The following is a 24,225-nucleotide window of genomic DNA, read 5'->3' on the forward strand; positions in this document are numbered from 1 at the left end:
ATTATAGCTCACGGTGGCCTCGAATTCCTGGGCTCAAGGAATCCTCTCACCTCAGCCTCCCAAGTAGCTGGGACTACATGTGTCTGCCACCACACCTGGCTAATTTTTTTTTTTTTTGGTAGAGACAGGGTCTCATTATGTTGCCCAGGCTAGTCTAAACTCCTGGCCTCAAGCTACCCTCCCACCTCGGCCTCCCAAAGTTCTGGGATGACAGGTGTGTACCACCGTGCTGGTCTAGAAAAGACTCTTCTAATGCTATTTTATGTGCCCTGTTCCCCCATATAACAGGAGTTACACAGAAATGAACTGAGTGCAGCACAGTTTTAGATGTCTGTACAATATAACAAGATGGATCTTCAAATAAGTGTCCCCAAAGAGAGACCCTTGGGATCACTGGCAAATCACCACTGTTACTTGGTATACCCAAGAAGGAACCACTCCAGGAGGAAGATAGTCATTAGCTTATATATCATTTTAATGTTCCCCTCACATTGTACCAACAGCCACTGAGAACATGACATGTCTTTGAAAGCCATCCACATAAAGATGGCTACAGCATGAACTTGCCCCACAATGTTAATCAAAGAATAACTAAAAAGTAATGTAGCTCATAATGTAGATGTGAAAAGCCCTACATAGGGTCTCATTCCAACGCCCAGGCTGGAGTGCAGTGGCATAATCATGGCTCACCGCAGTCTTGACTTCTCAGGGTCAAGTGATTCCCCAACCTCTTAGCCTCTGGAGTAGCTGGGATCACAGACATGTGCCACCATATCTGCCTAATTTTTTGTTATTTTTTATAGAGATAAGGTATTACTATTTTGCCCAGGCTGGTCTTGAACTCCTTGCCTCTAGCGATCCTCCTACCTTGGCCTCCCAAAGTGCTGAGATTACAGGCATGAGGCACCATACCCAGCAATATTAGTAATTTTATGTCATGTGTTTTACTTGACTTTATCTAAATGTCCATGTGTCTATTCACTTTATGTAGTTCCAAATAAAGATGTATATTTAGTAATGTTATTTTAGACTGTATTTTGGTCTTCTGAAAATGAACTAAGATGCCATGATAATATGAAGCTCCCAATAGTGATAAAGAAAAATAGTTTATTGTGGTTAGGCTTTGTTAGTATTAATGTGCCATGCTTTTAAAATACATTTTAAAAGATTTGTTAGTAATAAGGCCTTCTTAAAACTTCTTCTAAAGGAATAAAACATGTACTAGAAATACCTTAAAGCAAATGACTAAATTCCTATAACTATCATCCCATTTGATTAACTTGTGATTAATAAAATATGTAGCATTAATCCACTGTTATCCTGGAAGGCAAGTAAGTTACAGAACAGAACATATAACAATGACAGGAGCTGAATTTTTATAATTGTCTTACTCCACGTAACCTTGCAAAACAAGGATTCTTAATCCCTTCATAATGTGATCATCATAATCATTAAATTATTCCAATTTACACTGGGAGGAATTTCTATCAAAACAGATTGAGTCTTATTTTTAAAACGACTATATGTGTTACTAAATATTAAGTATATGCTCATTTACGACTTTAAAAAATAATCTCCCATGGCTTTAGTCTTTTAGAAAAACATATAATTGTGTATACTGGTCACTAACTTTTAACTCAATTGCTATGGCTAAATTATTTTATTAATTATATATTTTACATACCATGGAACAGTCACCATAGTTCAATGAAGTCTCACAAATTATTGTCTATTTTAGAATTTTCCCAGGATGTAATGTATTTAGAAAAGTGATGCATGTCAGAAATGTAACCTGGACATCTCTGCTAAGAACTAAATAAAAATGTTGTAAAGAGTGACTATATACAGAATAGAGACACATTGGCCTAACTATACAAAGAAAGAAAACTGTAAAAGCCAAACTTCCTTTTAACCTCCAGAACAATAAAGCATAAAGCTTCATGTAAGCTTAACACCGTCACCTTACTATTCTAAGTTTTGGTAGAGAACAAAAAGAAGAAAACTGATTACCTGCTCTTGTCTACTATGAGCCAGGCACTACGCTGGCTATTATTTTAACAACTTCTAATCTTTGTGGTAAAAGATGCTGAGCTCTCAATAGTCCCTTTTGGCTGAGGGGGAAGCACACTTAGAGAAGTCAGGCAGTTGCACACAGCTCACAAGCTAGTCAATGTCAGGTCGGGCTCTCTGATCTTCCCAGTGGGGACAATGATCCCTGAGAGTTTTTCCACTCTCAGGGATCAGAGTCTTGTTTACTACCAGTAACTAAGGCTCCACAGACCATTACAACAATGATTCTCAAATGAAATGGAGGAAGAACCCTTGTGGTAAGAGCTCCTGAGGAGATTCCTTTACCACTCCAGCCTAGAACCCTGTCCTTTCTACAGATGATGCCTAAGAGGCCCAAGGCCTTCGTGGAAATAAAGGCATAGGTGAGTTAGGAACATGGTAAGTAGGTCTTTGACTTTCAGTACCAGGTCCTTTCTACACTGTTACACAGCCTTTAGCATTAACATTATTCTACTGGCTACAGCAAAGTTTTGGTTCAAAACAATTCTGAAAAAAAAAAAAAAAAGCATATAAAAAGTATAATATTATATAAACACACTATATAATATCCATCAAAAAGATAAACAATTATTTTATGCATGAAGGGCCAAAGTGTGGATGAAGCTGTATAAATTATCCTTACTCTGCAACCATCACAAGTATTAACAATAATGAAATACTATACATTTACAATAGTTAATGATTTTAAACTTACCTTAAGCCATAGCAAGGCAAAGTGAGGAGCCTGAATAGTGCCAGGAAAACTCTTAAAGGAAGCAGGGTGAACACATACAAAAACGCATCCAGGCACAGAAAGATTCCAAAAACCATCAGCTGAATTTTAACAAGGAGAGAAGAAAAAAAAAAGTATTTTCAAAATACTTATAGATGAAAATTTTGAAAAATCAGAATTTCTAAACATTATAAAAACTTAAGTTCTTAAAACTTAGCCCTGGGAATAACAAATTAATAGTTCTACTCTTCGAAGAGTGAGTCTGTACTTTAAAGAGCCTTTGGTCTACCACTCACAGAAGAAATTACTCACAAACAAGTTCCCCTGGACCATAGTTAATGGCACATCATCTGATGTAGCTTTCTGAGTACTTCCTCAAGCTCTAAAGATATTATAGAAAATCTTTACTCCTCATAATTTTGCTATTCCTATTTAGAGTGTTTCACTGATGGGAAAGAGTGGAATATATATTAAGTTACAATACTGTTTATGTTAAAAATATGCAAATTCATCACTAACTTTAACATGATTTCATGTGCACTGAAACTTGTTGCACTCAGAAGGCATTATTCTTAACCCCAGAACCAGCCTCTTAGTGTTTATTATTTTTCCTTCTTTCTTGACTACTTGCCATACCCTTTCTTTTTGTGGTAACATTACACACTCTTACTGAAGTTTAGGACTATATTTCATAGAAGAAGGGTGAAGTCTTTTGATGACTTGGCCAAGTAGCCACCCCTAGGTTAACAAACTCAGCTATTCATTTTAAGAGTGGTGACTTTCTGTATGTCTGACACATAAACATGGTATGATACATATGCCCTCACCACAGCATTCCATGTATCTTTAGTCAACAAAGTGCCCTGCCTCCATAGATTAGTTAAAATTCACACCGTTACAGGCTGAACTGTGTCCCCTATCCGGTTCCTATGTTGGTACCTCAGAATACAACTGTGCTGGGACAGTGCCTTTAAAGAGGTGATTTAAGTTTAAAAAGAAAAAAAGGTCATTTAGGGTGGGCCCTAATCCAATATACTGGAGTCTTTATAAAAGAGGAAATTTGGACACAGGCATAGACAGAGGAAAGATGATATAAAGACTGAGGGAGAAGGCGGCCATCTGAAAGCCAAGAAGAAGCCTCAGAAGAAAACTACCCCACTGACACTTGATCGCAGACTTCCAGCTTCCAGAACTGCAAGATAATAAATATCTGTTGTTTAAACCACCCAGTCTATGGTACTTCGTCCTGGCAGCCCTAGTAAACTAATACACACGTCTTTAAATGAAAGAATACATTTTAATTAATTTTGGATAAAAATATCTTAAAAATATGCTATACATATATATGCCACATTTTTAAATCTGAATATATAGGCCCTTTTATGTTTTCAACAATTTAGACTCATTATAAACAGCAGTAAAATTACAATGCTAAACTACTACGTTACATGTGGTATATTATTAGCATAGAGCCCCAGTGTTGAATGTTTTCTGTCTTATACACAAAGCAGTGCAGCAGGAAGCTGAGCAAGGTCCATGTCGAGTTCATGGTCCTCTTCTATCACTCTCCTGTCACTGAGAAGTCTTTCCCTCCTTGTGAGAGAACTGCTGGTACAGTGCTGAGGGCAGAAACTGCTAGAAACCCAATCCCCCAGAAGGAAGATTAGTATGTATGCAGGATGCTGACAGGGAGAGTGTGTGGATGTCCTTCTCACTCAGGATGAACCCATTATTCATTCTACCAACATCTATGAAGCTGGTAATATGGCCAAGTAACATGCTCAGCCCAGCAGGCACAAAGACAAATAGAACACCAGCCAGTAGTTCCTGTCCTCAGTAAACTTATTCATATTTGAGCACAAGAAACACCAGCAGGGCCAGGTACAGTGGCACACACCTGTAACCCCAATACTTTGGGACATCAAGGCAGAAGGATTGCTTGAGTCCAAGAGTTTGAGACCAGCCTGGGCAAAGTGGTAAAACCCCACCCCTACTAAAAATACAAAAATTAGTGGGGTGTGGTAGCAGACACCTGTAGTCGCAGTTAGTCTGGAGACTGAGGTGGGAGGATCGCCAGAGCCTGGGAGGCAGAGGCTACAGTGAGCCGAGATCATGCCACTGCACTCCTGCCTGGGTGAAAGAGCAAAAAAAGAAAAGAAACACCAGCAGTTAGGCCAGTGCAGTGTCAAACAGCTGCCATGACAGACCTAGTACATAGGAAACAGAAGAGGCCCAAAGGCCAAACTAACTTGGAGAGTCAGAAAAAGGTCCACAGGAGAGGAGGCCCTCGAAAGACATCTGAGAAGATGAGAGCTGTATGCTACGCAGAGAGGGTGGACTGGGCAGAAGCAGGTGCAGAGGCAGGAAGAGGAAGGAAGCTTTCCAGGTAAGGGAAGCATGCGTGGGAATGCAGAGGCGGAAAGCAATCACGAAGACAAACACCCTCTCCTAAAAATAAAAAGCACAGCCACCTTTCTCTGGCTTGGAGGAATGTGTATTAGTATTGTTTATGATAAACAACAGCAACACAAGTCTAATAGGCCTTCCCCTTCACACGCTAAAGCAGTCACATAAACTGGGTGGACAAGGCAATGGTCTGCTCACACTGTTCTGGCCCCGTGACTATGTTAGACTTGGCCCGTGACTATGTTAGACCTCGACATTTGAATGGAAGGAAATAAGTGGCTGCAATCTAAAGAAATTTCAAATGGGTAAAAAGAAATCACTCACGTGTGTGAGAATACACAATACAAAAGACAAGCCACAGAAATGCTTTTCAGAGTTTGGAAACGTGACTCAATTAAGGTATCTATTGTCCTAATGTTATGCTTTCTCATAAAACACAGTATTCTTTGAAATTCCTTACATATGAAAATGAGAATTTCCTTAAAAAGTAAACAAGGTGTAATCCTGAAAACATTCACCCTGAAGGATATAAAGAAACTCACGTTGTGTGTAGTGTCAGCCTGACTCCATGCAGGAGGATTTTATACTTGTGTAACTTACTGAATTTACACGATGACCCTGGAATTTGAAGGCACTGTGCAAAGAAGTCTCTTGTGTTTGAAGTACTCGAGGTGTGGTGGTAAGCACTTACTACTTAGCCCTCCTAACAGCTCTCTGAGATAGCTATTATCATCACTGCTTCACACAATAGGAAACCAGGCTCTGAAGGCCAAATATTTGCCCAAGGCCTTGAGATTCAAGTCCCAGACAGGCCCTATACACTCCCTCTTTGAAAAAATTTTAGCAAAGCAAAAAGATCTTCCTATTTTTACAAGGCATAAGAGTTAAGGTAGCTTCTTTGTGCTAACTTGTCTTGCCAATTTGCCTAGTATCATTAAAAATGCAGGAATAATAGGAATTTAATGAATCAAACTTATAAAAGACAAACATTTTACATATTTAGATTTATTGCTAGCTCTAAAAATGTTGTCAAGAATTAAAAGCTTTGAATATACATTATTAATGAGAATGTGTACTTTTACACCTTCAATTAATCTATACTGTATCTTGGTAAAATAGGTAATTACTATTTCCTTCTTATTTGGACCAAATAACTATAATGTATTGAAGCACTCTTAAATAATGGCTAATAAAAATTTCCCCTTAAACACACAAGGTGTCATAAAAAAGAATGAGATCCTTCATTTGCAAAAACATGGCTAAAACTGGAGGCCATTATGCTAAGTGAAATAAGCCAAGCACTGCATGTTCTCACTTATTCCTGGGTTCTAAAGATCAAAACAATTGAACTCATGGAAATAGAGTAGAAGAATGGTTACCAGAGGCTGGGAAGGGTGGTGGGGACGGGGATGGTTAATGAGCACAAAAAACAAAACAAAACAAAACAAAACAGAGCATTTGATGGCATAACAGGGTGACTATATCAATAATGATTTAATTGTACATTTTAAAATAACTAAAAGAGTAAAAATGGATTGTTTGTGACACAACAGATAAATGCTTAAGGGGATGGATACCCCATTTTATATGATGTGATTATTATGCATTGCGTATCTGTATCAAAACATCTCGTGTAGCCCATAAATACATATACCTACTATGTAATCACAAAAATTAAGATAAAAATTAAAACAAAAAAATATACAAGGTGTGACTATAAAGTAATGAATTGGTACCATATGCCATTCAAAAATTTCCTACCCTTCTTTAAATGCCATTTGAAATTTCAAAATAGACACAATGTTGTGATTGAAATGAAAGCAGCACAGTAATTCTGGACTATGACAGTTTAAATCAGAGGTAACAATCTTTCCTATTAGTTGACACCCACACCTTGCACATCAGCCCCTCATCACTCTCTCTTCCCATTTTCCCATTTTTTTCTTCTGCAGTCCTGTCATTCCAGTTTCATCTCACCTTATCTAACTTGACATGTATCAAACCTTTATAGGGAAAACTTATAATGAATATCTCATCTCCTTAAACTGGTAATTACATATATAACACAAATCAGAAAAGCAACATATGGCAAAGTACCAAAACATAATGAAAATACTTCAAGAAGAAATTATATACTAGAGTATGAGACTTTTAGCTGTTTTCCATTCTGTGATTGACAAGCATTTCCCAGGGATGGAAGATAAAATGCTACACAAAGCCTTCCATGAAAACCTTTCTAGGGCTTATTCTCGGATTTGTACCTTTATCCCTCCCTCAATCATTTTATTGAACAACTCTTATGTGGCAGAGACTGTGACGGATGAATAAAATATATGTTCCCTTCTTTAACAAGGTGAAAGTCTTGTAAAGAAGCACATTGTCCAAATAAGAGGATCAAATTTTGACCAAAATCCACAGTTAGAAACATACTTTACAAGGCAATTCACTATGCACAGGTTTGTAAACACACTAAAAAAAAGAAAAGCTTCATGAAAGTAATACTTCCCTTCTATGAAATACAGGGTATTTTCTATTTTCCTTATAAAAAGAAACAATGTTGCTGCTCTCACTAAATTTGTGATCCACTAAAAAGTGGCAACTCAGCCTGAAAATCAAGTCCCAGATAGGCAGCCAGGTTGAAATTCAGTTCCCTCCTAGGCAGCTTCCAAGGCAGTGAAGACAGTTCAGTTCAAACTGACTACAGAAAGCTTTGCACAAGAGTTTATGGGTGGGAACACACTGGGAAGTTCTTTGTACAAAACTGAATTAAAAGTAATGAGTTACAAACCACAGATATACAATTTTAAAATATTCTCTAAAATTCATTCTCAGCAGAGGCTTCCCAAAATGTACATGTTTCAATATAATCTTCTGCTTAATTATTAATTTTCAGAGACCTCTTTAAAATAAAAAATTATAAGTGAAAACAATAAAAGGACAGAAATGTTCCAGCCTCTCTGTCTCTGAGAGATCTTGTCCGGAAGGACTTGAGAAGCCTTCTACAGGTTCTGGGCAATGTAACCAGGCACTGGCCAGGTGCTGGGCTTGGGGCCTGCCTGTGCATGGCTGCAGTCCAGTACCACCCAAATGCTGCAGTGAGACAAGAAGTTGGCCTGGGTTATTGAGTAGTAGAGGCAGAGCCAGGACTTCACTCAGTCTGCAGAAAACTGAAACACTATTTCTACTAATGACACTTTCATTCATCCTTCTAGTCTCACTCACCACTGGATTTACCATTATACATATTTTTAAATAAGGTTTAACATAAGTTTTTAACATCTGAACTTTAATGTTAAGGAAATTACAAAATCAAAATTATCCTGTGGCATTGTAAGTAAACAAAATATTCACTTGTGAAAATTTCTACAGCCTGCTCTTATTATATTTATTTTGAACCTACTAGTACTGCTCTTAGCATCTGAAAAATACCTGTCTCAAAAGAAACAAACAAATAAAAATGCCAGCCTCTTTCTGTGGGGAATGAGGCAGGGTTTCTTCACCTTGAAAAAGAAAACAAAACAAAGCTATGTTTCCCTTTGACAAAAACCTCCTGCCCTTCTTTTAGCAGCATTTGAAATTTCAAAATGAATGAAATGTTATGGCTAAAATGAAAGCAGCATAACAATTCTGCAATATACCTCCTTGAATAACACTAACCATCTACTGGAAATTCTGAATAACATCTCCTCCACCACAACCACCAAATATCACCTGCTAGTAGAGGATCGCTGGTCTGAAGGGTAGAAAATAGGGGTAAAGAGGCCTAGTTTCAGTTTTACAAAGCTTTTGCTAAAGCTCTGGATCTACTCCTGTAAAAGCAGAGACCATATCTTGCTTAGCACTGCACTGGGAGGAAAGACATCTTCTCTTGGGAAATCACAACCCAGTGAGCTTGACACAAACTGTGCAGTAAGTGCCAGACGAATGATGTGCTCTGGAAACACAGGTGATGAGCTTAGGTAATGTTTTCACTTATAGCTTTTTGTTTTAAAGAGGTACCTGAAGACGATTAATTAAACAGAAGATTATTTTAAAACATGTACTTTTGATAAATCTCTGCTGAGAATGAAGAAGTTCTTAATAAACCTATATGTAGGGATCAATTAGGAGTAGAATGTCAAGGGGAACAGGATATCAACAAGAATACACATGACTGAAAGTAATTACTGCAGATTCAAGGTCATCCCTACAATAAAATCATTTTAATCATCTAACTTAAAAAATTCATGCCCCAGCAAGTCTATACTCTAGTAGATGGCTAACAAAGGGATTACCATGAGCCAGGTTCTCCTATGATAAGCAAGGTTACGCATATGTAGCCATGGAAAAGAAACAAATTGAAGATTTTAATTTGTAGGACTATGCACATAGAATGATCTTGAGACTTTCTTGCTTCTCATATTTGCAATCCATGTTGAATATTGTTATATTCTAAGCACATGACCAACATTAACTTACTTAACCCTCACAACAACCCACCAGGTAGGAACTATTATTTTGCTTGCTATAGACAGGGCTTAGACAGGGTTGTGGCATTCCTGCTGAGGGGCTGGAATGATGCAGCAAGGCAGGAGTGCCCTCAGGGTCCCAGGGTAAGGCAGGAGTGCCCTCAGGGTCCCAGGGCAAGGCTAAGGAACAGAGGTCTTAGCTGCTGCTCTAGGCTCTGATCCTACACCTTTTATATAGGATCAGATCGACTTTCTCGGGAATGGTCAGCACACAGCACCACAGCAGGCTGCACTGAGCAGAGAGGACAGTTCAGGAGGAGAAGAGCCATCACTGAATGATCACAGCAGCTTGATAGAGGACAATGGAAAGACACAGAAGAGAGATTTAAGACTGTTTCGAAAGCTGAATGAGAGAAATAAGTGATCGATTCATAAAGATAAGCATGGTCCCACAGTGCCAAGTTCAAAAATTATCTTTTAAATACATCAATAAATGTGGTAGAGGCCTAAAGGCTTTGATCTCACATGCCCAACCTCCCCTGAGAAAATTAAGAATGATAAGACAGTTGCAGAAAGAACGTGGAAGCTGTGGTCATCACCACCACAAGCAGGGTGTGACAAGCCTCGGAGAGAAGGGGAGAAGCACCAGCCAAGGCTGCTGAGATTCTCAGACGTGTGGATCCCCACTGGCTTTCCTGCTTCTCAGCAGCCACGCTGGGGTTGGGGGTGGGATGGGGTAGGGAATCTGCACAAGGGTGTGTCACCAGCAAGAGCTGCGTCATGAGAAGAATTTAGAGGGATGATTCTCTAAACATGTTTTCATGAAATTAGAAACTGAGTAGGATGGCCAAGAAAACACTGCCACAAATGTCGGTCTGACTAAGTACTCTCTATTAGTTTCACAATGAAAGCCCAGGAATGTTTTACTGAAATAAAGAAAAAACAACCGTCATTATGTTTTCTGAACATATACCTCAAACTGACATACAACAAAAAGGCTTTATATGACATTTTAAGTCCATTCATTTGAAATGAACTTTTGGATTATTTTTTCCTAAATGTTAACCCTGCCATGACCCTCAAAAAAGCAAAACTAAGTTACTCTACTAGACATTTAAATCTTCCCATTTGCCCTCACCATTCCTCATAGGCAAACTCATTCAATGAATATGCACTATTAGACCTCTTGAGACGACCTAGGTCCAACCTTCCAATCACAGATGAAGAAAGTAAAACTCAAGAGAGGTTTGATGCCTTGATCAGGCCTCAGCTATTACAAATAGACCCAAGATAAGAAGCTAAGGTTGTTGATGCTTGATCACAAATAATTCCCCTGTATGACAGTAACCCTTCTCCCCTTCAACAGTAATAGTCTATGCCTAGTAATAATAATATATCAATACTTACACTTTAAATCTGACAAATTGAAGGTTTATAAAAACTTGCTACATTCCTAAGAACACTAAGTAGTTCCATTTAAGACTAAGTAGTTGAATTTAATTTTTAGAAAACTGTATTAAATAACCATAATGTACAAGGCATGGTAATAATAAAATAATGACCTGCCAAAAAGCACAGAATTACAAAAGAAAAGTCAGGCTTCATGATAATCACAACATACATCTGACATATTTAACACAAGAAATAAATATTTCGAGGGGGAATAAATAAATCAAATAAAGATTTTAATCTGCAGAATTAAATTATATAATTGTAGAATTAGACTTTTAATTGTAGAATTAAATTATAAATTAACTATATTCATAGAAGGATCTTGAGCTCTCCTTGCTTGTTTCATTTCCAGTCCATGTTGAATATGACTATACGAATTTTCCAAAAGGAAAGTTGAGGGATGGCTAACCCTATAACCATTCTCAGTTCTTTTCTCTGTTTGTTGGAAAAGCATAATATTCACTGTCCTAGTCTCCTCTGCAGCTGGAGATGGCTATGTAACTCAGTTTGGACAAGAAGACAGAAATGGAAGTATTCCAGGCTACATCTGGGAAAACTTTCAATTCTTTATAAAAGGCATAGTCAAAAAGGTGGCAAAGCCCACCCCATTTCTTTCTGTTTATAATGCAGATGTAACACTGAGGTTGCAACTATAGTCTTTCTACTAGAAGATAACAAGCAAGAGGACCCAAAGCCAATTTGCCAAGGATGGTAAAATAGAAAGACGAAAAGGGCTTGGGTCCATGACAGCTTCATTAATCTGCTGGAACAACTGAGACCTCTTTTTTCTAGACTTGTTTAAAAAAAAACAAAACAGTTTCCTACTTGTTTAAACCGCTGTTAGCCAGCTTTTCTGGTCTATACAGAAAAGGAATGTATTTCTTAAGCATTCCTAAGAGAAACATATTTAATAGTCTCCTTCCACAAACTCGACTCTAAACTCTAGCCTGATCATTCAACATTAACTGGATCCAGTCTATCTCTTTTTTTCTCTCGCTCTTTTTTTTTGAGACAGGGTCTCACTCTGTTGCATGATCTTAGCTCACGGCACCCTCTGCATCTGGGGCCCAAAGGATCCTTCCTCCTCAGGCTCTCAAGTAACTAGGACCACAAGCGTGCACTACCACTCCTGGCTAATTTTTGTATTTTTTGTAAAGACAGCATTTTCCCACATTGCCTAGGCTGGCCAGTCTATCTTTCCAGAATGTGTTGGTGGTTTCCTGCCCACACCTAACAACTTTCCACCTCTGGATCTTCCTGGCATACCTACCCCATCCTACATGGCCCATATAACAAAATCTCTTCCTTTTTCCTTCCTGTATCCTTGTCCCAGGTCTGTCGTCTAAGCATACTTTCCCTTCTCTAAATCTTCATATTTTATTTATACTACTTAAAAGGATTTGTCATTTTGTGTCCTGTATTTTAATAACTTATGGATTTGGTATCTTCTAAGCTAGGTGTGAGACCCATTTATCTCCATACTCTGCACTGCAAAAGTGCCTTCTTGGAACATAGAAAGTACTCAAAACAGATGGAATAAATTAATAATTAAGTGTATAAGTGACCTTTATCTTTCTAAATTAGAATTTAAATATACCAGGGAATTTCAGAAGATCCTATAATGTGTATTTCTTTACTATTTACTGTAGCTTTAGATTCACAAAGATGACAAAATTAGTCCTTAGAAAAGGGAAAATTTGGTAAACTGATGCATGGTAAACTGTTCCTTGGGGATCTAAAGGGAGAGCACATACTACTAGCACATACCACCACCCCAACAACAGTGGAAGGAGAGATCTGTCTGAAAGTCAATGCAGAACTGCCACATGGGGTGGACAAAGGACAGTACATATATCTTGTGAGGCTGTTGAAGGGATTGAACACAAACACATGTAAAGTGCCTAGGACAGTACCTGGCACCTAATCGTTATATAATAAACGTTATTTATTTATTCACACAGAAATGGATACAACAGGTGGGATGTTAAGTGTCCAAGTCAAGGTGGGGTATGGTACAGTGAGAAATCACTCACCAGGAATTTCCTCTTTAGAAAACTGATGCTCCCTATCTCTGATTTCACCAAGCCTCTGGTTAAAGCACTCTGTTTCTGTTATAACCGTAGGCTTCAGGCATGTGCCCACTGAGGCCACACTCTATAGGGCCTGGCAGAAAATGGTAAGGTGTGCTATCTCTCATGGCCATTGTCCTTGGCCATTTCATGAAGGCTATGTCCTTCATGAAAGAGATCAGCTTTAGTCCCAGATAGCCTGACTAAAAGGAAAGAGAAAAGAAGACAGCTTTCCCTAGAGGCTTTTTCTGCTTATGGTCAGCCACTCAAGAGGGCCAAGAGTCAAAACATCATGTCCCTTGCAGGGTTAGCAAAGTCAAGTTAGTGGCAAGCAAAGCAGGGAGATTAAAAGTGTAATGCAAGATAAAACTGGGACACACGGAAATCCTAAAAAACACACCTCTCCCAATCACCTCCTGCTGTGCACATCCCAAAGATGAAAGCTACCCCAACTGCAAAGAAAAATATTACATCCACCAGAAGGTAATCTAGGGACAAGAAACCTTTAAATTCCTCTCACTCTAGCACAGTAATGCATTCACCACGAGCTGCTGATGTGAAGGTTGTAAAAAAATTTTACATGCTTACCATATAATTAATATGTAGATGAGAAAACTAGGCACAGAACGATTAAGTAAAGTGCTCAAGGACTCACAGCTAATAAATTTTGAAGCCAAGATTCAGACTTAGGCAGTCTAACTTTAGAGATCATCCCCTTAAACACTTTGCTATCTTGCCTCTCGATTTAGAATGCAGAAAAAGTATAGTTTAACATCCTTGGTTGTATGGAAAAGAAAAAAAAAGCTCCCAAAGTAGACGATGTAAGTAGTTAGTAAAAGATCTGGTACACAGAACCCAAGGGTTGTGAGGACAGGGGAAAACATTTATGATGGAAGAGAAGAAATGTCTCTCAAAGCCAACAAACATTCCAAAATTATATACTCCTACATTAAAATAAGGAGTTCAAGAGTGAAAATAATGTGCGAATAATTGGAAATGCTATCTAAAATATATAAGCAATTCATCTTTACTAAATGTCAAATATAAGGTATTTATCCAATGACAACGTAACACAAAAATTGGGTGATTTGTTTTCACATTAGTAAACAGGTTCAGTAAGAGATAAGTTGACCTTTATCTTAAAGAATAAAAATTAATTACATGTTTTGTGGTGTTTGCAACCTTTGTAGAAGCAAAGTGCTCTTTAATTTTCAAGTTTCTCTTCCTGAAAAGATTAGGTGAAAATATCATAGCATTTATCAAAAATAAGAAGAAAATGAGTAAGGTTTTATATATTAGAATAGACAATGTAAACAAAAAAAAGCCAATAAAAAATAATTTAGGTTATCTTGAATGTCTAGATAGGCTCTCAACTCATAATAAAAACTTTAAGTGAAATCCTACTTATAAAAAATAAAGGCCTTAAAGATATCAGAGTGAATTCATGCAGTTATGAGCGATATTTAAGCCAAGAATTAAAGTGAAACTTAAATCTGCTTTCCTCTACATCCCACTTGGTTTTAGAAGTTAAGAAGAAATGCTTTAAACACAAAACCATGATGTTCTTTTGTATATTTAGACTACAAAGCTTCTTCTTTTTTTTTTTTCCAGGACTACAGGCAGTTATTTATTCACAGGAATGGTATAAATTGGTTGAATAATCTCCTTTATATTTTTGAAATCATTTATACCTTGTACAACTGATACCGCCCAATGTGAAGCGATCCTCATCACAACAAATCCCCTATCAGTGGTTCATTTCTTGAATTGTATTTCCTCTCTTCTGCTACTGAGAGAGATGAAGATAACGTTACTACTATACAGGGAGACATAAACAAATTTGGGCCTGTAGCTACTTAGAAAGCAGGCTTTAGGACATATGAGAATAAGGGAGAAAATAAATGTACAATTATGGTCTTCAAGCAGCATGAAGTATGTTACAAACTAAATTGTTTTTTAGTGCAGGTGTTCAATGAATTCATTTTAAAAACACAAAATAATATTAGCTACAATGCTATACAGCTTCTTAAGTATTGTTCTAAGAGACTGCATCAAATTTTCCCAAACAGGCGCTAAAGCCTTTTTCAGGGAAAACAAAATTCATTAGAAACTTATTACAATTGTGGATGTGCAGTGTTAATGCAACTTTTCTGACATTATACATTTACATTCATATAAATGAAACCAAAGTTTTGTGAAACAATACTTAGCATAGGCCATGTTCTCTGATACTTCTTCTATTTTCTTAAAAAAAAATTTTGATGCCAACTTATCATATTGATTACTTGACCCATTAGTGGTTCTATAGTGGACCAGACAATACAAACATGAAGTACTTACAAGTTCCTGTGCAAAATCTACCCCAAAACATCGCTTGTTATTTCAGTGTTGCTTTAAGAAGAGAAAGAAGGAAGTGTGAAACAAGCCTGTCTCTGCTGAGGTATCAGAATCAGAAGTGGATGTTGCCACTGCTCATTTGTGTTTTGCCACAGGAGGGGTAATAAAAGGGGTCAGACAGACATCAACCCACTTTGAAGCAGTCCCCTGGTTGTGTTCATAAAGTTCAGTGGGGGTTACCAGTAAATCCCTCTGTGTCTTCCCCAGAGAAAAATGGGAGTTCATAACTACTCAGACCGGCAGGAACCAAATTCCTCTGTAGAGGGCTCAGGCCAGGTGGGCAAAAGCTGACCATGGTTGGCACTGTCCTGTTCACATAGCAGGCTGTCCCACCCACTTCCCCTGCATTGTGTCCTCACACTTCCATCTCATGGTTTATTACTAGAAAAAAGCTGAAAAGCAAGCTAACAGTCTTTTAAGACATAAGAACTGGTTTAATCTAATTTTTTTCCAAGTAAAAGAAACATCCACATACCCCATTCCTTTCTTCAGACAAAATCTTCAATAAATCCCAATATATATGACAGAGCTGTTGCTGTGCTGAGGAGAAGTGCTGCAGACAGTCCTGCCCAATCCTCCTCCCTCCTTATCGGTTAACCCGTCAGGCTCCTCCATGGAACCCTAGTCCTCTAGAAATGCAGCAATACAGTCATAGCTAAGCATATTTAATGATCCTCGCCAAAGGCAATCAAACCAGTGGCATATTTGCTCTCTCTCTAATCCTTGCTTGCTCATCAGCTCTCTAAATCCCACCCTAATACAGAACTCCTTAAAACTTCAGCAAGTGACACTTCACCAAGAACCTACATAAAGCAACATTTCTGAAACTGTCACTCTACATTTGGCTTTTTCTTCTGTCAAATTGATAGATTGTTAGAAATAGAGTATCAGCCAAACCAGTTGGGTCCTTACTCCTTATTGCCTGTATTGTAATAGCTCTTGTTATTACAAAGTACCAATGAATCCAGCCAACCAAACTCTTCTGATAGCCACTCCAATACAAAGTATGATTCTAAGAAGATGACTGGACTATCACAAGATTTATGTTACTATAGAAGTATGAAAACATGTTTCGATATAGTTGAAGCTGAATTATTTCTTTTCTTTTACAAAGAAATGTTGGAATTGCTTATATTCATCAAATCTAGCATCACCTAGGGGAGAAGGGGCTGCTTTCTCAGCCCACTTTATTAGTCTTGATAGGATAAGGCACAGCCAAGGGAATAAGAGACGTGAAGATGCAGTGCTGCTGTTACTACACTCACCCGGTAATGCAATGCTTCCTGTGATAAAGATTAAACAAACCATATTTTTCTTTCAAGAGACTGTCTTCAATCTTTATAAATATATGTGCTTTCTGAGAAACTGAAACCTTTAAAAAGCCTGAAATTAAATAATTTATCATGCTGAATGGGGGGAAAACCCTGTTTCTAGTAAAACAGAACTGAGAGGAACTAAAAGAGTACAGAAGTAGAGATTAATTCCTTAAAAGAGTTATTTGGATGTAGCACACAATGACAATAACAGGCAGAAAAGTTAAGATTTGGATAGATCTATTCATATCCTATCATTGGGTCTTGCATTAAAAATTGTAACTTTAAAGCTTCTTCCTGTAAGGAAATTTCCACTCCCCCAATACATTTACTTATTACATTATTTCAATTATTTAAAAAACTCAACTCTAGTTGTCCACCATTTTTTTTGCAGTTAATACTTTGACGTAACTTTCAAAATGATGTCTAGTAATGAAAAAAAATAGTACCTTTTCCAATTCTCTTGGTATTCGCAAACAAGTGTATACTCTTTCTCTTCTTTCTGTATACTTGGCCTCATTATGTTCAAGGAAGTACCCTCTTGTTAGTTCAGCACTGAGGAACCTCAATAATGAAAGCTCTACAGAAAAAGAAAATGACAGAAAACAAAAAGAACAGTGTTCATTAAGGAACTTACACACTCGCTAGGGCCATAGGTAATATACATTCAAAACAAAAAGACCAAAATAAATGTAATCTATAATTCTATGCCTAGAACTCACCAACTACACACAATGATCAACAAGCATTTTTGAGAAAAGTATTTTTCTGTGTGGTATAAACTGAAAATGCCACAGGAATATGGAAGGGAATGATTACTAAGGACTAGAATAGTCAGAAAAGTATTTTTCAAGAGCTCAGTCTTGAGTCTTACAGGTAATACTGGACCTGCCTGGACTGGCAGAGATGAGGGATGGAAAATCAGTAGCTATCAAAAATATATAAAACAGAGCGATACATAGAGTCGAAAGGGAGCCAAGTCACACAACTGGCACTGCTTTGGTCCAACCACCATTGTGGGCGAACTACGCGGATACTGGTACCCCAGCTCCCTTCTTAGTTCAGCCTCAGAGATCCTGCACAAATGTCTAAACAATGCCAAATGAAGACTTACCAACATGATACTAACAATAGTTATACAAAGTGGAATCTCAACTAGATCAGAAAAACCTCCCTTTCCTTGGATCTTTCCATTCACCCATGTCTTTCCTTTGTTTCTCTAAAGCAAATTACTCTGTAATCATCTCAGATGAGAAAATCAAGGTCAAAGGAAGTTAAATACTGTCCACTCACTACAATTGGCAGCTTGAGGTGAGAAGCTAAGGCTCTGGATGTTCCACACCACCTCTTCTCAGTGCATTACACTTCCCTGACAGCCCATCCCCTCAATGACCCTCAGCACCCCTTACTTCATCTACACCTTCCTACTTTACTCTGCAGGAGGTAAAGTCTCTTCCAGAATGCAGGTTACCAAAAGGTTTCCAACTGTCCACTGTTCTCTTTGCTCTAAGCTGGCCTTGTGGTCCTTTTTACCAAATATAGTATTAATGTTCCCTCTAAAAACTGACAAAGGAGGAAGGTTGATTTCATTTATGTGGATCTACTTAAGGAATTGCCCCTTCTGAGTGCTATGATCTAAAGCCTATACGTGAGGGGGAAAGAATTTATAGTAAAAAATACCCTTGGCAGCGTGTGGTGGCTCATGCCTGTAATCCTAGCACTTTGGGAGGCCAAGGTGGGCAAATCACAAGGTCAGGAGTTCAAGATCAGCCTGGCTAACATAGTGAAATCCTGTCTCTACTAAAAATACAAAAAAAAATTAGCTGGGCATGCTGGCGGACGCCTGTAGTCCCAGCTACTTGGGAGGCTGAGGCAGGAGAATCACTTGAACTCAGGAAGCAGAGGTTGCAGTGAGCTGAAATTGCGCCACTGCAGTCCAGGCTGGGCAACACAGTGAGGCTCTGTTAAAAAAAAAAAAAAATCTTAAAAGCCCTTAGAAAGACTTAGAAGCCAACTTGATTATGGCTCTAAACAACAGGTCTACAACAGCTTACCTCCTCCAGCACTTAAACAGAGGCCTAATTCTTTGAGTATTATGTCAAGTGGCTTGCTTATGTTAGGGTTTATTCCATATACATGTGTATACACACACACACACACACACACACACACACACACACTCTCTCTCTCTCTCTCTCTCTTTCTCTCTCTTTCTTTAAAAACCAAATTCATAATTTGTTTTGGGAGTCAGTGTTACCGTGAGAGATATCTGGAGCTGAAACAGCAGGAGAGAAAAGCAGACTTCTTTCTATCTATGTCAGCCTCAGGCAACAGGAAGTGGAATCTATCTATGTGTTGTACTTTCTGTCTTCGGTACATTTACAGTTGAAGTCATGTGGGTCACATGTATGCAACATGTGAACTCTACTGTATATATTAACAGATGTTTGGATTTAAAGGATTTAGTCTAATCAAATCCATGTAGAGTAGAACTTCTGGTTAGCAACTTTCTAACATGTGCTATGCTGGCTAGAACCAGAACGAAATCTGTTCTCTCAAGAGGAGAGAAAGCAAGCCTTCTGAGTGCAAACAAAAGCAGTCAAGACTAATGAAAGATAAAATACTCAGTTCAGTCAGTTTTCCAATTAGGAAGAAAAGTATGTTTCGATTAGTTGGTATCTACAAATACCAGTTCTTTCATGTAAGAATTGAAAAGCACAGGACTTTCAGAAGCAGAGGAGATTCTACATACATAATTTTTCACTGACCTTAGTGAACTCGAATTTTGAACTCCAGAGGTCACTTCACCATACTCTCCAGACAGCAGCCAACCTTGCAGCTTCCCCATCCCTCCCTCCTACCCAAACCTGATTCACTGGTGCTCTTCTCTCTTGAATGGCTAAATTTTCCCATCTAAGTCTCTTTGGCAGCTCTTCCACCTCTACCTGACTCTGAAATGTTTGCTGGCTCAGTGCTCTATTCACTACAGTAAAATGTCAGCCCTCCTCTAATGCTGGTATTCTCCAATATGTCCTCATCATTTTTTCTAGCATTTATTTCCTATACATACTTTGTTTCCTATATATTCCTAACTAAAATTAAAACCACATCAAAATCCTAAAGTCATCACATCTTCAGCTCTGGCTCATATTTCCAACAGCTTCCTCTATCTGGATATCTCATAGGCACTGAATCACCTACAAAATGAAAGCAGTATCTTGCCCACTGATTCTGTACCTCTCCTGAAGTCCAGACTTTAGTTCCTGGCTTTACCAGCGACACACAGTTGCTGCACCAGAAGCCCAGGGCCAATCTTGACAATCTCCTCACTCTTCTTACCAAGGCCTACCAATTCTTCCTTTAAAACACTAACTTTTTCCCCTTTTTGCTATACTCCACCCTAGTTTAACCCTCCCTACCCCTCTTAAGTTTACTGCAAAAGCTTCTTGACCGAGCACCATTCTTCCAATCTTTCCTCCCTTCAGTGCTAACTCAACCTGGCAGTTAGTCAGCACCTCACACAGATCAGATATGGCTCTGAAACCCTTCAGTGGTTCTTCGTTACCTATGGAATAAAGTCCTATCTCCTCAGTGCAGGCCATCCTAGATCCTTTACGACTGGCAACAGACCATCTATTTAGTCATGCTTCACGCCTGACTCGCCTGAGTCTCTAGGTCACAATTTTCTGCTTATCGTATTTTTCATTTCTCCCAAACATGTCAATGGATTCACACTGTTCCTTGGTCCAAGAATTCTCTATCAGTTTTCTAGGAGTGATCATGCCCAGACATGACCTTCTCTGTGAAGACTTCCCTAAGTTTCTCAGGCAGAGTCTGTCCTTTCCCCTGCTTGGCTTCTATAGTACCTGCACTTGCCTGTGATTTTCCACAGCTTACTACATTCATTTTCTTGTCTGGTTTTCTTGTTTATCTTTTCATCACTAGGACCCAGCACATAATAGGTACTCAACAAATGTTTGCTAAAATGATATATGGGTCAGAGAAGAAGAAAAATCACAGAGAACAAAAACCATCAGACAGTGAAAATCTAAAAATGAAATAGAAAGGGAAGTGACTAAGAAAAGAAAGAATTATAGACATAAAATGAAGTGGCCAAATTAGTCTCTTTAGGAGGCAGGCAGCAAAGAACAGAACTGACACAGAATTGAGGAAGCAATGCAATCGGCCAACTGGGCTACACTTTCATGTGGGTGATTTGTCCCTTCTGATATGATAATGTCTGGAATTTTCCCATTTTGCTTTATCGCTAAATTTCTCTACTGAAAGATGATCTATATGAATACAAAAGTAGAATTAGTCAAAATGTTCAATAGTAATGGGATTGCTTAATCAATAACAATGTACCAATATAAAAAAAAAAATCAGAAGTGGCAAAAGAAGAGCATACCAGATACTTGAGAAAAGAACTTGGGATGATGACAGAATTATTCTGAGACTCAGGGAGTTAGCAGGGAAGGAGTGAAAAGCTTCACTCAATGTAGCAGCTACTGAGGATATAGGAGCCTCTACACTGTATGTGTAGCTAAGTGACTATAAAGGTAACCCAACAGGTACCCGAACCTCATCCCCCTGAGGAAACAAGGTACCATGATGCAGTCACAGCTAGTGAGTGCCCTGGCTTCAGGAATGAGGAGACCCTCACTGTCAACACTAAGTGCAAGGAAAGAAGTTAGGCAGCCCACAAGCATGCCATCTGAGTTAAAGAGATCAGAAACACATTACTGCACAATCATTCAAAATTTTAAAAAGCAAATTAAATAAAAAGGTTTATTTGGGGCCAGGTGTGGTGGCTCATGCCTATAATCATAGCACTTTGGGAGGCCAAGGAGAGCAGATCACCTGAGGTCAGGAGTTCGAAACCAGCCTGCCCAAAATAGTGAAACCCCATCTCCACTAAAAATAGAGGCAGGAGAATCGCTTGAACCCAGAAGGCAGAGGTTGCAGTGAGCTGAGATCACCCCAGTGTACTTCAGCTTGGACAACAAGAGCAAAATTCCGTATCAAAAAAAAAAAAAAAAGGTTTATTTAAATTTTCCACAATGGTGTCTTCTCTGGTGACTGCAGATAGATGACAGCTTTGACCATAATGAGAGTTGTGTTGTGACCTACAGAAGAGCATGGGATTAGCAATCAGAGGAAGGGAGTCCTGATACTAGCTCTCCACATATTAGTCCTGGGACCCTGGTGCAGTCACAGGTGTCAATTTTACCGAAGAGAAAATGGAAGCTTAGAGAAGTTTTTAATACCTGTCAACTGTTTGCCTTATCCACAGAATCATCAAAGGACTAAGAGAGTATTTGTATGAAAGTATATAAAATCTGCAAAGCATGAAACAGTGTCTTGAACTACTTCCTATAAACTTCACAAGTACTGTAGTATTACAATTCTGGTTTGGTGGTTATCTTCTTGTTCTATGGTTAAAAGGTAATATAACAAATAAGTATATTTAATAAACTATATCACCTAAGTAATTTTCTGTAATAGGGTGTCATACAATATAAACACATGAGTGTTTTAATTACAAGTACAAAACAATGCTGTGTCAGGATTCTACCTCTAGATATATGAGAATTTTAATTATAAATACTAGTTTAGATTCTACAATAAAGAATTTAAAAAGTCAAAGAATAAAAACGTAACCTATTTTGAGTGAACAGCTCTCACAACTATGAAACAGGTTCTACTGTTATACCCATTTTGCAGCTAAAGAAACCAAGGCCCAGAGAGGCTAAGGAGATCTCCAGGGTCACAAAAGAAGCAAGCAGAAAAGCCAGAATTCAAAGTCAAGCAGTCTATGGGTAGAGCGTGCGTGCTTTTCACCATTAGATAGCTTTGCCTATCATTGCCTCAAGTGCTTTTGTAAACATGCCACTGTGTTATTTCTGGAAAGTTAGGAGCCCTCTGTCCCTACCCTTTCTCTGCACTCCCACTGTACCTTGAGCTAAATTCTGTGAAGCTACACTCTTTACTAGTTGCTCCCTTAAAAGACCATGAACCTTCTGAGAGCAGGCCCCATGTATCCCCATATTCTCGAAGTCCAGCCCCGGGTGAGTTCTGAAAGTAAGAGTAGTCTTTGTGTACAATTAGCGCCATGCTAATTGGCTAGGTAACTGTTTTAAATGATACATTAAAGAAATACTAACCACAACAACAAAGTTTCATAAGGTTAAATATCTTGAAAGCTTTACCTTACCTCCTTCTCACCTACTCCTGGAGAAGTGGGCGTATTTTAGGGATTAGGATCCTTCTACTTTGCAGTATAAGGCAGTTTACAAAGGTCTTGCACACACTACTTCATACAATTCTCGCTACAATCATGACAGTTAAAGAAAGTAATTAATGGTGTCCATATTTTGCAAATGAAAAAACTGTGGTTCACAGAAGTTGAAAGACTTGTCCAAAGTCACTGAAAAGCTAAGGGGTAAACTGGGAATAGCACCTAGTTCAGCATGCTCTCTCCCCTATATCAAAATGATCATCCATCTCTCTGACAATTATAATTTATAATTATAATTGTGATTCACAGTGAAGGAGGTAGGAGGGTGCACTGCCTCACTGCCAGAGCCATCTAATTAGCCTTGCTGCTTCTGCTCTACCGGGACCACTCCCATCTTTCTTAGAAAAGGCTGCATTTCCCAGTGCACCACTCAATCCTCAGTGCTGAGGTATACCTGTGTTTCAGTGTTTCGCTTGCTTTTATTTTGTTAAAAGTTGCTCTCTAGTATTCTATAGACCTATCTGAACTTATCTGTCCTATGATTTGGGGTATAATTGCCTGGGTAAGTATTTAGCAAAGCCACTGTTCTTTACCTATGGGTATCATCAAGAACTCTGATAGCCAAGTACATCTTAACTTCTGTCAGACTTTCATGGTATTTCAGTCCTTCTAAGCAAAACAGTCACTCTTATGCCAAACAGCTACCTTTACATTTTAAGAATAAGTATTTTTCAAAATAAAATAACCCAAATACTTACTTTCTGAACACTGATTTAAGTTTTTTAAGATGTCAATTAATTTTAGTTCATTTATCTCAATCTTACCAGGAAGAAATATCACTCAGTAAAAGTCTTTTAAAAATAGACACTTCGGGAGTCTGAGGTGGGCAGATCATGAGGTCAAGAGACCGAGACCATTCTGGCCAACATGGTGAAACCCCATCTCTACTAAAAATACAAAAATTAGCTGGACATGGTGGCGAGTACCTGTAGTTCCAGCTACTCAAGTGGTTGAGGCAGGAGAATTGCTTGAACTTGGGAGGCAAAGGCTGCAGTGAGTCGAGATTGCACCACTGCACTCCAGCTTGGCAACAGAGCGAGACTCTGTCTCAAAAAAAAAA

At 38.4% G+C, this 24,225-nt stretch overlaps 1 protein-coding gene across 2 annotated transcripts in view; it reads right to left on the reverse strand.

The window, feature by feature from the left end:
* Positions 1–24,225, reverse strand: part of TAPT1 (transmembrane anterior posterior transformation 1) — a 69,596-nt gene that overhangs the window by 38,193 nt on the left and 7,178 nt on the right. For both annotated transcript variants that reach the window (XM_037727952.1, XM_017498746.2), the window contains exons 2-3: positions 17,317–17,447; positions 2,765–2,883 (exon numbers count right to left, since the gene is read on the reverse strand). In XM_037727952.1, coding sequence (XP_037583880.1) covers positions 2,765–2,883; positions 17,317–17,447 — 250 coding nt within the window. The remainder of the gene's footprint in view (positions 1–2,764; positions 2,884–17,316; positions 17,448–24,225) is intronic.

Source organism: Cebus imitator, unplaced genomic scaffold (assembly GCF_001604975.1).
Source record: "Cebus imitator isolate Cc_AM_T3 unplaced genomic scaffold, Cebus_imitator-1.0 Scaffold249, whole genome shotgun sequence".
Lineage (NCBI taxonomy): Eukaryota > Metazoa > Chordata > Mammalia > Primates > Cebidae > Cebus > Cebus imitator.